We start from the raw sequence: 15,425 nt of genomic DNA, 5'->3' as shown, positions 1-15,425 counted from the left end.
ATATCGGTTTGAATCATTGTTTGAAGGGCTTTGTATGGCGGTCGTATGGAGCGCTGCCATCGCTGTTCTCGGTGTGACGTATCACTTCCGGATTCGTCCCCTTTCAGGCTCGAACTTCGGAAACGCGACTATTTTGTCAAATATACAACAGATAAATTATTTTTTTTCATGCTTTATTTTGTTGGACAATGTTTAATTACTTTAATTGTGACCCTATTTGGCATGGTATGAAATTACTTCACATTTGGTCTTTAAATTGTTTGGTAAAAATTGGTTTCAATTGCTCTTTAAGTCTCCTTAGGCAGAGGGTTCACTTACTTACTCTCCTCCCTGCTGTCATTGTTTGCATGCTATCCTCATTAAAAAATGAAAACCTAGAAATGTTTGGGTGGTTTTAATTAAAGCAGACACTTTTTCATCTGTGTGATTTTGACAAAGATCAGATCACATTTGATGGTGATTTTATGCAGAAATGTGAGAAATTCCAGAAGGTTCAGATACTTTTTGATACCACTGTACAGGACTGTCTCAAAAAATTAGAATATTGTGTATTCTAATTTCCTGAGACAGTCCAGTAAATCTGTTGAAAAAATCAAAGAATAGGAAAGCAGAGAAAATAATTGATATTTGTGAACAGCTATGACTTTTTTGTGAATAGACCCTACTCACCAACGTCACAGAATGACGTGTCGCTGTATCCGGCCGCCATATTGTCCGTCTCTGTTTAGCCCTATTCTCAATGGTTTCAATTAGTCGTTCAGTTTATAGAGCAATTCATGGAAGCCCCGGTGCTTTCAGACGCTGTAAACTCATTGGATGCGCTGCATAAAAGGCATTATGTAGAAAAGCTTCAGTCTATCCATTCGCCAGATCCATATTTGATGCCTAAATCGATATTTTTCGACACGCTGTCTTCACCCTCTCTGCCTGACATCTGCTACATTGATATCTACAACTATCTTGTCCACACAACATCAGCCTATTCTCACGAAAGTTTGAAAAACTTTAAGAGCAGCACTCTAAGCAACATTACCCCGTGTGACCCTTTACTTCCAATTTTCTAAAATGGCGACAATCAATAAAAATAAAAAGTTGACTGCGATGGCCGACGCTTCAAGGATAGGTGGATATTGGACTATTTCTTCAATAAAACACGCAACAACTGTGTCTGCCTCATTTGCAAAGAGACAGTCGCTGTTTTCAAAGAGTTCGATGTGAGGCGATAATATTACCGAACAAGACACGCTGACATGTACGACATTACAGGGAAGATACGCAGCGAGAAATTATAGCAACTTGAAGCTATCTTAATTTCACAGCAGTAGTATTTCGCAAGAGCCCGAGTGTCAAAAGAGAATGCCACAAAGACGAGATTGTTGAAATTATGAATTTAAAAAATTATAAAGCAAATGTGACACACAGAAGGGCTTGCTAAAATTTGTTTAAATATATTGTTCTATGTAAATCAGCCAAGGTAGCCCCCCGCATTTTTACCACACCAAATCTGGCCCCCTTTGCAAAAGGTTTGGACACACCTGTTTAACTGATGATCCGTAGACGAGGCCAGCTTCTTTCACTTGGTACCAGCTAAATATTATTCAAAATGTAATGATGGTGGAAGAAATAAGCATCTTGAATTTGAAACTGTATGTTGTCTGTGATTAGCCTCGCAATGATCTTAATTGTGGTTGTCAGCCCAAAACCCTCTAAATATATATTAAATGCATCTTACCAGATATAAAATGACTACTACATAATCTGTGGTAATCGTTTGGAGCCCAGTTTTCTCGTCGAATTGCAGCAGTCCATCTCGCTCTCCTCTACGGGTCTCTCGGAATACGGTAGAACTTCAAGTCTCTCCGTCTATCTTCTCTGTTATTGCAACCAACCGCCACACACACCTTCACCATTTTGATTATTAATGTTAACGAGCAGAAAAACACGCCATAATAGGAGGAATTTACATAGCGGTAATGCGTCAAAACGATGAGTAGGCGGACAATATGGCGCGGAGGCGTGGTTGTGACGTCATGTGAGTAGGGTCTATAGTTGATTATAGTATTATTCATTTATTTTTTTCTCTGATATGCAATGTTTGGTATGTTTATACCCCCTGGCACATTTGTGTTTGTATTCTTTTGTTTTTTGGTTGGTATTAGTATTGTCTGTATTGTTGTGTTTGTATTGTTGTTTATTTTGTTGTGTTGTTGTTAATAAACAAACAAACAAAAGTTTACACGCCCATGGGTCGGCACGAGATTCTTCTTCTTGTTGTTGTTTATTGGCAGTTTACCCCTCGTATCGTGCTGCCTTACCGCCACCTACTGGGTTGACGGTTTGGTACGAGATCAGGCAGTTACAGACCAAAATTATTCTATTCTGACAAACAGTTAAACACATCCAGAGTGAAGACAAAACCTAAACCAAAAGGTAAAAAAAACAAAAAAACACAAGACCCTTTCTTGTGTCTCTTCTCTTGTCTGTCTGACCCGGAAACCGCTCGTCAAGGCGTTCCTCCTTGGAACATAAAATTTCCCACTTTAGTTCCGTGGGTGCATTGTGTAGAGAATGTTGTGATCATTGTATTATTTCCATATGGATGTTTCAATTTTGAATTTTATTTTTATATTTATATATATTTTTTTTCACTTTTACTTATTTATTTTTAATTTTGGCAGCATTCGTCAAGCGGCAATGGCCGTAGATTACACATACGGATAGATGTCTTTAGTCTGTAGTGTAAGGAGCTGGCGGCCATCTTGTACCGGGAGACTTTCACGACTAAAATATTCTTCTCTCGCTGAATGTTTTTTTTTTTTTTTTTTTCTTCAAGAAAAGTATTATTTCGAAAGATGAGAATGCTTTGTTTATCACAAACCTGCTTATCTTGACTAAACTTTCTTACATTTGTTGTTTTCATACATTTGTACACCCTGGCATGATTTTTTAAAAATTATTATTTTCAATTTATGTATTATGCATTCCATTTATGTTTCAAAAAATAATAATAAAATAAACCGGGAGCGCCCGCCTTGCCATAACCCGATGAAGACGAAAAAGCGGAAACAGAACAAGAAGAAGAACCGAAAAAAGAAGATCTCGTACTAAACCGTCAGTCCAGTGGATGGCGGTAATGCCCCACGGTGCCGAGGGGTAAACTGCCAATAAACAAAATAGAAGAAGAAGAAGAAGAAGAAGAAGAAGAAGAAGAAGAAGAAGAAGAAGAAGAAGCGGAATGAGAAGAAGTGCATCATTTAGCAACGTTAACATTTTTCGACTAAATTGTTTGTTACGATGCCTTATGCAAACCAGCCCACCGTAAAAATCACAGAACTTACAGATGAAAATGTCAAGTTTGTTATTGAAAATACGGATTTGGCGTGAGTATTACCTTTTCTTTTTTAGCAATGTGTCAATGAATATGAGTTTTGAAAACTGCGTCACGTCGTTTGGCGTAAGATCTTTTGTTTTTACCAAATTCAGACAAAAAAAATATATGACCCAAGACGTGGTCTTCAATCCCAAATAGTTCTTTCAGTCTCATGACATTGATAATTGTTGCAGCTTCATTGTAACTCTCATGCCCAACATACGTCATTTATTGTTCATAAATGACGAATAAAATAGCAACTGCGACTTCGAATGGATGTTGAAAATATGGAGTGATGGCAAAAAGAAGCCTTGTTTAGGTTGATGTTTTTTTTTTTTTTTTTTTTTAATTAAAACAGCAAAATACAAACTCTTGATGAGGATACATGAAAGACAATGAAGGTTTACAATATAAACCAAAACATAAAACACAATGTATAATCCAGGTTCCGTTCCTACGCTGGCGACGTAACCCGAATTTAAATAGAAATCGATACTTGAAGTACCCCTAAACAAAACAACAACTAAATATGACATGATGTGATACAGCAGCCACAAATTCAGAGATTCTAACAAGTTGAACCTATTTTAATAAAAAGATTAGTTCATTTCTTCACAGGGCTGTTCTACTTGAAAGCGTTATAATCATAACACTGTTTTTTTAAATGAAGCGCTTCTACAAATGTTCTAGATGTTATAAGCAATTTTGAATTGACATGCCATTAGCCTGTATTAGATTTCTGTCCAATGATAACGTTTCTAGTGATGGCTGTCTGCTTTAGGGTTGCCAATTCTATTAGACGTGTCTTCATGTCAGAAGTGCCCACAGTAGGTAAGTATGATTACTTTTTAAATGACTCGTTTCCATTTACTGAATTAATGGCTGGGTGCTTTATGAATATTACAATTGTCCATTAGAATATATACATTTGAGGTAGCATGATAAAGTAATTAACCATTTGTAACGCATGCTTTCTTTCGATATACTGTTCGATTGACTGTTTTCACAATACTTCATCTCAGCAATCGACTGGATCCAGATTGATGGCAACTCATCTGTGTTGCATGATGAATTCATCGCGCACAGAGTCGGTATGTTTGACGAAGTCATATTGTTTGCAGCCACTATACACACACAGATCTCTTGTGTTCTCAGGTCTCATTCCGCTCACTAGTGACGATATTGTTGAAAAAATGCAGTACTCCAGGGTAAGTTCCAGTATTACTACTACTACTGCATGCTAGGGATTTCCTAATTTCTTTGCATACGATCTGATTCTGCATCACCTGGTTCAGACGATTACCCGCTACAGTCTCGATCAGATCATTTCTCTGCAAATATCTATGCATTTGTATGTTCACATATGTACATACAGGGTGACCCAAAAAAAAGTTTACACTCAGTTGACTGCTTGTTTAAAAGCCATTGAAACATATCTAAATAGGTTGTCATGCTTAAAGAGCATATGACATGAGAAAAAAAGTCTTAAATGGCATTATTATGTGAATTAGAATCATATTTTGAGACGATTCGACTATATACAACAATTTAGCAAAGCACAGATGACGAGAAATTAGTATTTTAATCTGCCGATTAGCCACGCCTACCATTATAGGGCTTTAGCTTCCCTAACAGGTGGATGACGTCAGCGGTAGACTGGGCTCATCGGTTTTACTATTCAGCCCATTGAGGGGGAATTATTCAGAACGAGGAAAACGCGACGAAGAGAGCCGCAAAATGTCATTGTTTCAGTCTCTCTACTCCAATATTTTTACAGGATATTCTTTTTATCCAAGTATTTTTCCCCAATAGCTATATAAATGGCTTGAGAAGGACCAGTCAGCCCGTCAAAGGGGAACTATTCACAACGAGGAAAACGCGATGAAGAGAGCGGCAAAATGTCAGTGTTTCTGTCTCTTTACTTCAATATTTTTACAGGATATTCTTTTTATCCAAGTATTTTCCCCAATTGCTAAATAAATGGCATGGTCATGACAAATAACAGTCTTGTGCTGAATGGAATATGAAATAATAAAAATGCATTTATTCACGACGACATGGTAAAATTACTCCATAATGGTCAAAACTGTCGACTTCACCTTTACTGTCGCACCTCCCAAACGATATTTTATGACACCTAAATCGGACGTATGTCATTTCCTTTCCCCGGCTTCGGAGAATGTAGACAAACCAGAAGGCGTGACAGCTAGCCGACATGCTAACCCGGACCGAGTGATGTTTCAAAGTCTTCGAAGCGGAAAATCACACATAACTAGCATGGATTATTTGACATGACGACCTGGTTGTCGACTGTCTTCGCGGATCGGCAAACCGCCCGGCGGAGAGCAATTTACAGTTCGTTCCCGGAGGAGGGTGGCTGGAGTTATTGTGTAGCTAACGTGCTGCTGCTAATGAGCATTAGGAGAGCTTTTTACATGCCTATCAATGATCAAACGTAAGTAGTCCTTTATTTAAAGGAAGTTTGTAGTGTTTACTTTGTAATCGCTGTATTCTTATTTGACAGAATACAAAACAAGATGTTTACTCACTTCCTCGTAAATCCAATGGTCCCACAGTAAATATCCACGGTGAATGGAAGCCTTTTGAAACTCCAAAAAGGCGCATACGCCTCTCCCTCATACAGAATGATTTTTCTGCAGCCGTTTGGCTGGCGTGATGCGAAAAATAAACGTATTAATCCGCAAAATCAGCTGAATCCTTCGTCCTCATACACAACAGTACACTGTAGCGTGAAGAGGACATCTTCTACCGTACACGTCACAGCGCCCTCCTCCTCAATGCAAGACCGAAGCCGGAAGTCACTCATTTTCATGGCGCGGGATTAAAAAAACTAAATAAAAATAGCGATCGCTTCCACACACATCCAAGGGGTCCATATCATTCAGGGGCATAAAATACCGCGTGTATTATGAAATAAACATGCTTTTTCGTGTCACAGGCACTTTAAGTGATTCATTAAGGTCACTCAATGCAGCTGGTAATCTCTCGTCTCTACAATTCCTGTGCTTCTGCTGAAAATGAAGAAAACTTTAGCTGTACCTGAATTGCTGCGTGCCGGTCTGACACCTACTGAGATTGCAGCAAATCTGAGAATATCCAGATGTGCAGTCTACAGTTAAAAGTTAAAAAGAAGCTGAAAGATACTGGAACAGCCTCACGAAAACCTGGGTCTGGAAGTGCCGATCTGTGCGGACCAGAAAGTTGATTGACCAGGTGATATGTGGCCACCCCAGAGTCCAGATCTCAATCCCCTGGATTGTAGCATATGGGCAACTGTGGAGGACAGTGCCTGTAAGAAGCCACAAACTTCTGTGGCAGCCTTGGAGAGGTCCATTGTTAGATCTTGGGAAAAGATGACAGCATCCTACATAAAAAAGACCTGTCAAGCGTTCCGCAGGCGCCTGAGGCTGTTGTGACACTAAAGGCAGGACACATTGAAAAATACGTGTTCTTTACAATAATGTATAATTTGTGATTAAATTCTAAGCTGAATAAACATTTAAGTTGTATTATGGCAGTGTAAACTTCTTTTTGGATCACCCTGTACACTAATGCTCAGAAGCTTTGGGTTACCCAAACAATTGAGTGTTTTCCATGAAAAATCTCTCTTCAAATTTCTGCCCTCGGTTTAGAGCACTCAAAACCAGAACAGATTCAAAAACCGTTTTTATCCAACTGCTGTCACCTCTTAGAACTCTAGGGTGAAACACTGAATTTGAGTGTGTGTGATATTTGAAGTTAGTGATTTATTTAATCATTTAGCTTCTTTTTATTCTTCATTTACTGACAAGTTTGTATTGTCATTTTGAAGTTTGTACTTGTTACACTGACAAATAGTCGATTTTATTTATGAATCACTTGAGTTGCAGATTTTGATTGTTGTCACGCCCCCAAGTGGACAGTGCATCGGAATCCGTTACTGAGTAGTTTGGAGCCCTAGGGAAGAAAGATATATTTTCTTTTTCTTTGTGGTATGAACAGTGTTGTTAATCGAAGTACACCTCTGCATAACATTGTGTCCTTTTCAATATTAAAGAAAAATAAGTAATATTGATCAACTTACAATAAACTATAACCTTATTGAAGGGAACCTTGGATAAAAACAATATGTATATGTATAATATTTTGATATTAAAACCCCTCTTAATGTTTTCGTTTTAATAAAATTTGTAAAATTTTAAGCCAAAAAATTAGTAGGTCGCCATCATTGTTGTTGAAGTCGCAGGGCAGTGACATCACATGGGCTCGCTGCCAGACTTCCACAGTGTCACTCGTGAACTACATAAACATGTCGTCGGTTCTGCCCTTCCAATTTAAACCTGAACGTAACATTAATGAGAAGGATAGACTGTCGATGTGTCACAAAACGAGCAGCAAAAGCAAAAAATAAATAAATCAAAAGGCTTATCAAAAGTCAAAGCCAAACGCTACATACGCGTCGTCATATTTTCCCATCTTAGCTCTTCATATCTCCAGTGCTCTTTGTTTTGTGCTCTTGTTTGGTTAAAAAAGTGCAGTGCACACTCTGAAAATGAGAGTGTGGCTGCCACCCCCGGATTGGATGTGCAATTATAGACCCTACCCACGTGACGTCACAACTCCTTCCTCCTGACTGGTGCCGCCCAATTGTCCGTCAACACATCATGTCTACCTGTTACGGCTACGTACATTCCTCCTATTTACGACGTGTTTTTCTGCTCGTTAACATTAATAATCAAAATGGTGAAGGCATGTGTGGCGGTCGGTTGCAATAACAGAGAAGATAGACGGAGAAGACGGAGAGACTTGAAGTTCTACAGGATTCCGAGAGACCCGGAGAGAAGAGAGCGAGATGGGCTGCTGCAATTCGACGAGAAAACTGGGCTCCAAACAATTACCACAGATTATGTAGTAGTCATTTTATATCTGGTAAGATGCATTTAATATATATTTAGAGGGTTTTGGGCTGACAACCACAATTAAGATCATTGCTAGGCTAATCGCCGACAACATACACTTATGTATGTAGTGAGAGTGCTATCGCTAAACCATATAAACATTAAAAGCCCTAACTCCATTGACAAACGACATGAAATACATTAGACTTGACAGTGGATGTTAGCAATAACAAAAGATTTTGAATTGAAAATTTCGTAACTCACCTTTCCAAGCACAAGATAGATTCCTGCCGAATTTTCGTGGACGAGGACCTGTTTCACCCAACCAGCAACGAAGTATTTATAAGCCTCCAAGCTCTTAAAGTTTTTCAAACTTTCGTGAGAATAGGCTGATTTTGTGTGGACAAGATAGTTGTACATATCAGGCTAGCTAGCAGATGTCAGGCAATACGGCGGAGACAGCGGGTCGAAAAACATCGATTTAGGCATCAAATATGGATCTGGCGAATGGATAAACTGAAGCTTTTCTACATAACGCCTTTTATGCAACGCATCAAGTGAGTTTACGGCATCCGAAAGCACCAGGTCTTCTATGAAATGCATTATAAATTGCTCGATCAATTGAGACCATTGATAATACAGACACAAAATGACGGACAAGGGGGCGGAACCATACAGCGAGCACGTGATTTTGTTACGTCGGTGGGTAGGGTCTATACTTGGTTCTGGTACAGCAGAAAAGTATGTTCCCCGGGGTCACATGCGCCTCCCAGCATCGCCCCACTATTTGGCACTGGTTAATGCGGTACTTTTTAATCTCAAACTGTATATCAGGCCTACTGCACAATAAGCAGTACACTTTCCTTAAATATTGCGTGAAGAAGAAATATTGAAAATAATTTAAATACAAAAATATAAACGTACTCAAAAAAGTAAACTTGGGAAAATGGCTCATTCTTGCCTTTAATTTCAATGATCGTAAAGTAGTGCTGGTGTTCTGTTAATTTGGTCTTCCTGTCAAATTGATATCCAAAGCGCTACTGAGTGTGCGCATGGCAACTCCCCCATATATAGCGTTATATTTGTGCCACTTCTCTCAGCGGGAAATGATAAAGCACAGGAAAAAATATATTGAGCGAGCAATTGACGATTTTTAAGTGAGGAATAATATTGTTTGAGCACATAAAATAATCTTGAGCAAAAAAATGTACTCTGGGCTCATTAATTGTGGTTTTATCCACTTTATTCCCCCCCTCACTCTCTCTCTCAATCTCTCGAACCCTGCGCTCGCCGGTTTGTTTACTCTGCTTGCTCAGTTTGGTACACATGTTACAAATGTGCCACGAAACCAACCCATCAGATAGCTGGCAGAAGTACACCGATTGGCTGAATTGGACGGGAGAACGATGAGTTCTTTGGAAACAGCCAGTCGGTGTACTTCCGTCGAGTTGGTCTACCATTTTGACTACGATGTTGTTGCTGCGAGTAATATTTTTAAAGTATATTCATTTTATAGGGCATTTGACCACTAAGCTTATTAAAAATGCTAATCAAATTAGGATGTTATGTAAAGTAACTAATAAGCCTGCTAAAATATGCTACTTCTAGTAACAGTTTTATTTAAAGGTCGTTATAAGCCTGTTGAAATACACTATACCTATGCAACTGCAATATTATTTATAAGACATTATATGCCTGATAAACTGTCCCACCGCTACTCATAATCTTATTAGTGTTTCGAACTTTCGACAGTGGAAATATCTAATAAAAACGTATCAAAACGTAAGGTAGATTTGTTCAACGGGACCGCTTGCATCAATAGTCCTCGCCTTTGCGTTAACCTGCTGTCAACAACAGGGAGTTTACTTCGACAAGTGAGTACTAAGCAGGGTATGATCTGCCCACCTAGCCAGTCAACATTAGGTTTGCAACAGCGTCAGCACCCACTTCTCTCCTCGCCTCTCCGCTCTGCTCTATCCAGGCAAGAGGCAGCCTAATGTGTTCAAGTAACAATCAACTGTCAACAATTTTTGCTTCATTCAACTAATTTGTAGTAACACGCCCCTCACATCCTGAATAACGATGATGTAAAGATGGGAAAAGTAATTAATTAGATTACTCACTACTGAAAAAAAAAAACGCCGTTAGAAACTCCAATATACTCTAACACTGCATATGAATAGTAGCCAATGCTTATGTAAGTCCAGTTTAGCATTTGTAGTTCAAGGTGAAAATGAAATGGCCATTTACATTTCAAAACTAAAGCAGAACAACAATCACGGCCCACGGGAATTTAAAAAGTCAGATAAAATGAATACCTGTACATTCATAGTTAAAAAACATTGAAATTATAAAAGGCATAGAGTTAGTGCTGCAACGATTAATCCATTAATTTGAAATTCTGTGCTTCGAGTATTTGTTGACTTAAAGTGGCGTTGTAATGGTTTGTTTTGAAAGTGTTTGCATTTAGTTTGATTGGTTTCCTCCCACATCCCAAAAACATGCATGGTAGGCTGATTGAACACTCTAAATTGTCCATAGGTATGAGTGGGTGCGCGAATGGTTTTAAGTCTCATTGTGCCCTGCGATTGGCTGGAACCAATTCAGGGTGTACCCTGCCTGCTGCCCGTAGTTAGCTGGGATGGGAGGAAAAGCAGCATGGAAGATGAATGAATGAATGATTTGGGTTGATACACTGCCCTCTAGTGGAAACAGTGAGTACAACTCATTTCAAATGGCTGAATCCAGATGCTCCCTATTAAGACCAACATAAACTAAGTTTTTGTTTGAGCTAATGTTTTTTTAATGCAGTAATTTAGTGAATAGGTGTATTTATCCGTTTTTTTGTGGGAAAGAGAGTTTGAACAATTTGTTAAGAGCTTTGAAAAAGTTAGCATGTCATAGCATTTAAGCTAGCGGACTTTTGCAATGTAAGTTAGCCAATTGTTCTTTTGTTGTACATAGATCTTTTTATGTTCCATATCTGATTACTCGATTAGTTCAACTAGAGTTAATATTTATTAAGATTTTAAAATTATGCTTGCAAACAAAGCTCCTTCCTATTATTTACTACCTTTTTTTTCTTTTTCAGGATTGCACCTGCAATGAATTCTGTCCAGAATGTTCTGTCGAGTTGACATTGGATGTTCGTTGTACAGATGAAAAGACGCGTAATGTCACCTCACGTGATCTGTTGTCCAACAACCACAGAGTCATCCCGGTGGGTCATTTAACCTCTTCAAGCAATTTCTTTCGTATAATGTGCTTTCTCGTCAACTAGGGCCCTGTGTAGCGTGACACTAAAATGTCATTTCAGTTCAGTTCCTTTACATGCTTGGTTCAGTTCATTTTCTGTGACAGGGTTCCTGCAGGTCCTTAAAAAGTCTCAAATTTAAAATCCGGACAATCAAGGTCTTGGGTTCTTGCAGGTCCTTAAAAAGTCTTAAATTTAAAATCCGGACAATCAATGTCTTAAATTGTCTTGAATTTAATAGAAAATTGCACTAGGTATTACATTTCCAGATGAAGCATTTAATGCCAAGCAAATTACTGTAGTCCGCTGTAAAACCTCTTATGATGTGTATTTGTTTTATTAATCGCTGTGCACTAAATACGAGAGTTTGGGATTAATATATTACATGGTACTTTGTCCGCAACCTCGGCGTACGTCAGCGACTTGAGTTCTAACCATTTCCTGGTTATTAGCGGTAGTAGAGATTTGTGGGAATATGCAGAGATGGGGAAGTGTAATGGATGGAAAATTGAATGAAATATGGTTTATTTAAGAGGTGGGTGGCTCTAGGTGAAAATAACAACAGTGCTCGGTGCCAAGTCTTAAAAAAGACTTTTTTTGTTGGGGACAATGGGGGTCAAAGGTGTCGTGTTGCACATGAGAGGAGAAAACACCAGAGGTCTGTTGCAGCAGCTTTGTTTACAGTGAAATAATTTTTTTTTTTTTTTTTCTTCATCAGAAATTGTTGCGACATGTTTTGGTCAAACTGTCCAGCTTGCATTTGGTACTTAAACGTAACGATGATTGACAAGTTTGTATTTGATCTTTCCAGAGAAGCTTGGTAGCTCTACGAACAAAGGCACGAATATGTCAATCGTCGTTAAAGAGCTTAAGTGTGCTATGGCAACTCATTGTGTAAGTAAGAAGCTGTTCTCTGCAGCGTGAGTGGACTCACTCAATGAAGCCATTAATGAAGACAAGCATCTTTCTACGTTATTCTTGTTTAAAAATAATTTACATTATGAAGACGGCATGGTGGGACAGTAACATGTTTGGAACGTTTGTTTAAAAAAACAACAGTTTTTTTCCATATTGGATCGGGACTCTGTATCGTCAGATTTTCAAAATCAGGCGGCTCGGGTCCGAAAATTTGCGATCGGGACATCCCTATTTCAAACTATTCTTTCATGTTCTAATGATAAATTATGCATTTATAGGGTTTTATATACACTTATTAATTTTATATATGGCGGAAAACACTCATTTGGCTTGCTCTGAGACCCCCAATTTGACCAAATTTCAAATATGTCCTATATGCATGTGTAATACACAGTGATGTCACAGATTACTTAAAAAAGTAATTTAATTACTGATTACGCTTCAAAAAAGTAATCTAGTTACTTTACTGATTATGTCATTATCAAAGTAACTAAATTACTTTAAAAGTAATCTTATCAGTTACTTTTTACCCATTTTTGTAATTGACTTTCCGATGATTGAATTTAAAGGGGAATATCAGAATTTTTCACATAAGCACCGTTGACTCGTGCTAGCTTAGCCACTCCGGAGCCCTGAAACTAACAAATATCTGACAAACTGCTTGGAATTTGTTGAAATCAACTTCACCGACCAATTAAACCCTGCTAACTCTAAGATTAAGCCTAATGTCAAACTTCTGAATTTCGGGTTATGGTTAACAGCATATCAGTGCCAATTAAAACAATGCAAACTGACGGCACAATAATCAACAACACACAAGTGTTGTTGCACAGTGCAATAAACACAAAGGTGGTGGCGGGCACGGATGCGCGTGCACGACCAGGAAGTATTCCTCTCAACACACACGCGGTCTATTTGGCTACAAAACGTGGCGGCAGCTAAGCACTTTACATTCAAATGGACTTACAACACATCCCACAGATGCTAAATGAACACATCACCTCACGGCATAAATGTGCAACACGCATATGGTGTAAACAAAGCTTGCCAACTTGGAGCGATGACTGCCCGTCGTTGCTACGGCAAAGCTACGAAACGGCCGCGCATGTAGGGGGTCCAACCTTTTGCTAATACACTCCAGAATGGAGGAAAAATACTCACCTTCATTCATGGATTTCCACAGATCAACATTCTCTCGCAACGTCTCAACACTCGGCTCGAATGTTCACCCGCCTGGCCCACGCCTTTCTCAGTCCCACAACACATGATGACGCGAGACCAAAACCGGAAGTAGCTGAGAGGTTGTCATGGAAACACGTACCAGGAACCTTTTGTTTTAGCATTTTCTATTCAAAATGCTCTTCGTACATGACTACAATATTCTTTATTCTACATACATTATGAGGCAGTGAAAAAACAGTAACGCAGAGACACTAAGGAAACTAACTTTAATCAGATTACTGGTGTAGAAAAATGAATGCGTTAGATTACTCGTTACTGAAAGAAAGTAATCAGATTAGTAATCAGATTGATGTATTATGTATTATATTATAATACAACATTGGAAAGCTTAAAATCTAAATTTTCTGGTGGAAGAAAGATTTTGAGCAGGAGGGCGTTTTTTGACACCCGAAAAGTAGTTCAAATCAGGTGAGTTAAAAATAGACATTTTTGAGACATTTTTGAGAAATTTTCTTTGTTTCTCACTTAAAAACAGGTTTATTGGCACCCCTGCACTTCCGTCAGATAATGCTCAATTTCTCCCAGAAAATGATGGCAATTCCAAATGCTTTGGTAGTAATATCTTCATTTATTTTGCTTGCAATGAAAAAAGACAAAAAAGAATGGGGGAAAAAAAAATTGAATCATGATCATTTTACACAAAACTGCAAAAATGGGCCGAACAAAGGTCTCTGAGATTTGAAGGGTGCCATTTTCAGATCTCTCCACAGGTGTTCTATGGGATTCAGGTCTGGATTAATTGCTGGCCATTAATAAATATGCGAGTGAAAAATATTATAATATTATAAGTCGTTTTTTTTTTAAACGAAATATTAGACATCAATTATTGATTCTAAGCTGAAAATGTCATTTTGAAAAATAAATGTAATTACCTTTTTATGGCTGGGTTGAAACAAAAGCGGTTGCGGGGTGTCTGTAAACGGGGGTCTCCAGGGTAAAATGGACAAAAATAAAATTAGTTGGGGGGCATAATGCGCCTTGAAACTACTATGGCAGTATATAGACAATGACATATTGTTCTATCAAGCACAGCAGTTCTTTTGGTTTAAAATACAACAGTTTATTTTAAAGAAGGGTTATGGAGCAGATACCGCTTTGTCAGCCTTGTCTGTGTTTTCCGCCATAAACACAAAAAAATATATGTCCAAAATGGGGGAGGGGTGAAACTACTTTGTGGTTTTTCACTTAATGCGGTCAGTTCTGGTCCCCATTAACAGCGATAAGTGACGGATCTCTGTACTAGCAACAATTTTCTCGCCTCACTCAACCGCTCCGGCGGTCCATCCTTTATGTCACTTCACTCCCGCTGTGACTGGTGAAGCACTAGGGAAGTGACTAGGGGTCCTCCAATGTACCAATCCCAAATTCCTCGTGTCTAGGTGAAGTTTGAATTGACACCACACAATTGTGCTATGATTAATATTTGCTAGTAGTAATTTGCAGTTCAAATCAATCTGTCATATTACTGGCCAAATCATAACGTAATTTATGTAAACGTGTTGGTCTAGGTACCCATATACATTTATCAAATACGATATATATACACCCCCCCGCAACTTGTTAATTTTTTGTTGCGTGCATTAAAACAAGAGACTTTTTTTTTTGTGATCGTTTTGAAGTTGGGCATGTTAAATGACTAATCATCTCTTTTCAGGTCACATCAAGGAGTCGAGACAATGATCCTAATGACTACGCTGAACGAAATGGTAAATGTTGCCAGTCTGACAGTGCATACAACTCATCG

The 15,425-nt window shown here is 38.5% G+C and overlaps 1 protein-coding gene across 2 annotated transcripts in view; it reads left to right on the top strand.

Moving 5' to 3' along the window:
* The first annotated feature begins 3,204 nt into the window (after window positions 1-3,204).
* Window positions 3,205-15,425, top strand: part of polr2c (RNA polymerase II subunit C) — a 35,238-nt gene continuing 23,017 nt past the window's right edge. The window contains exons 1-6 of one of the 2 annotated variants that reach the window (XM_057837031.1): window positions 3,205-3,380; window positions 4,152-4,201; window positions 4,393-4,461; window positions 4,526-4,578; window positions 11,360-11,488; window positions 15,336-15,387. In XM_057837031.1, coding sequence (XP_057693014.1) covers window positions 3,295-3,380; window positions 4,152-4,201; window positions 4,393-4,461; window positions 4,526-4,578; window positions 11,360-11,488; window positions 15,336-15,387 — 439 coding nt within the window. In that variant the 5' untranslated portion in view covers window positions 3,205-3,294. The remainder of the gene's footprint in view (window positions 3,381-4,151; window positions 4,202-4,392; window positions 4,462-4,525; window positions 4,579-11,359; window positions 11,489-15,335; window positions 15,388-15,425) is intronic. The other variant, XM_057837030.1, reaches the window with a different exon arrangement.

The sequence above is a fragment of the Corythoichthys intestinalis genome, chromosome 5 (genome assembly GCF_030265065.1).
Source record: "Corythoichthys intestinalis isolate RoL2023-P3 chromosome 5, ASM3026506v1, whole genome shotgun sequence".
In the NCBI taxonomy this organism is placed as follows: Eukaryota; Metazoa; Chordata; class Actinopteri; order Syngnathiformes; family Syngnathidae; genus Corythoichthys; species Corythoichthys intestinalis.
Note: the sequence above shows the minus strand (reverse complement) of the source record. Positions and strands in the feature narration are given on the sequence as shown.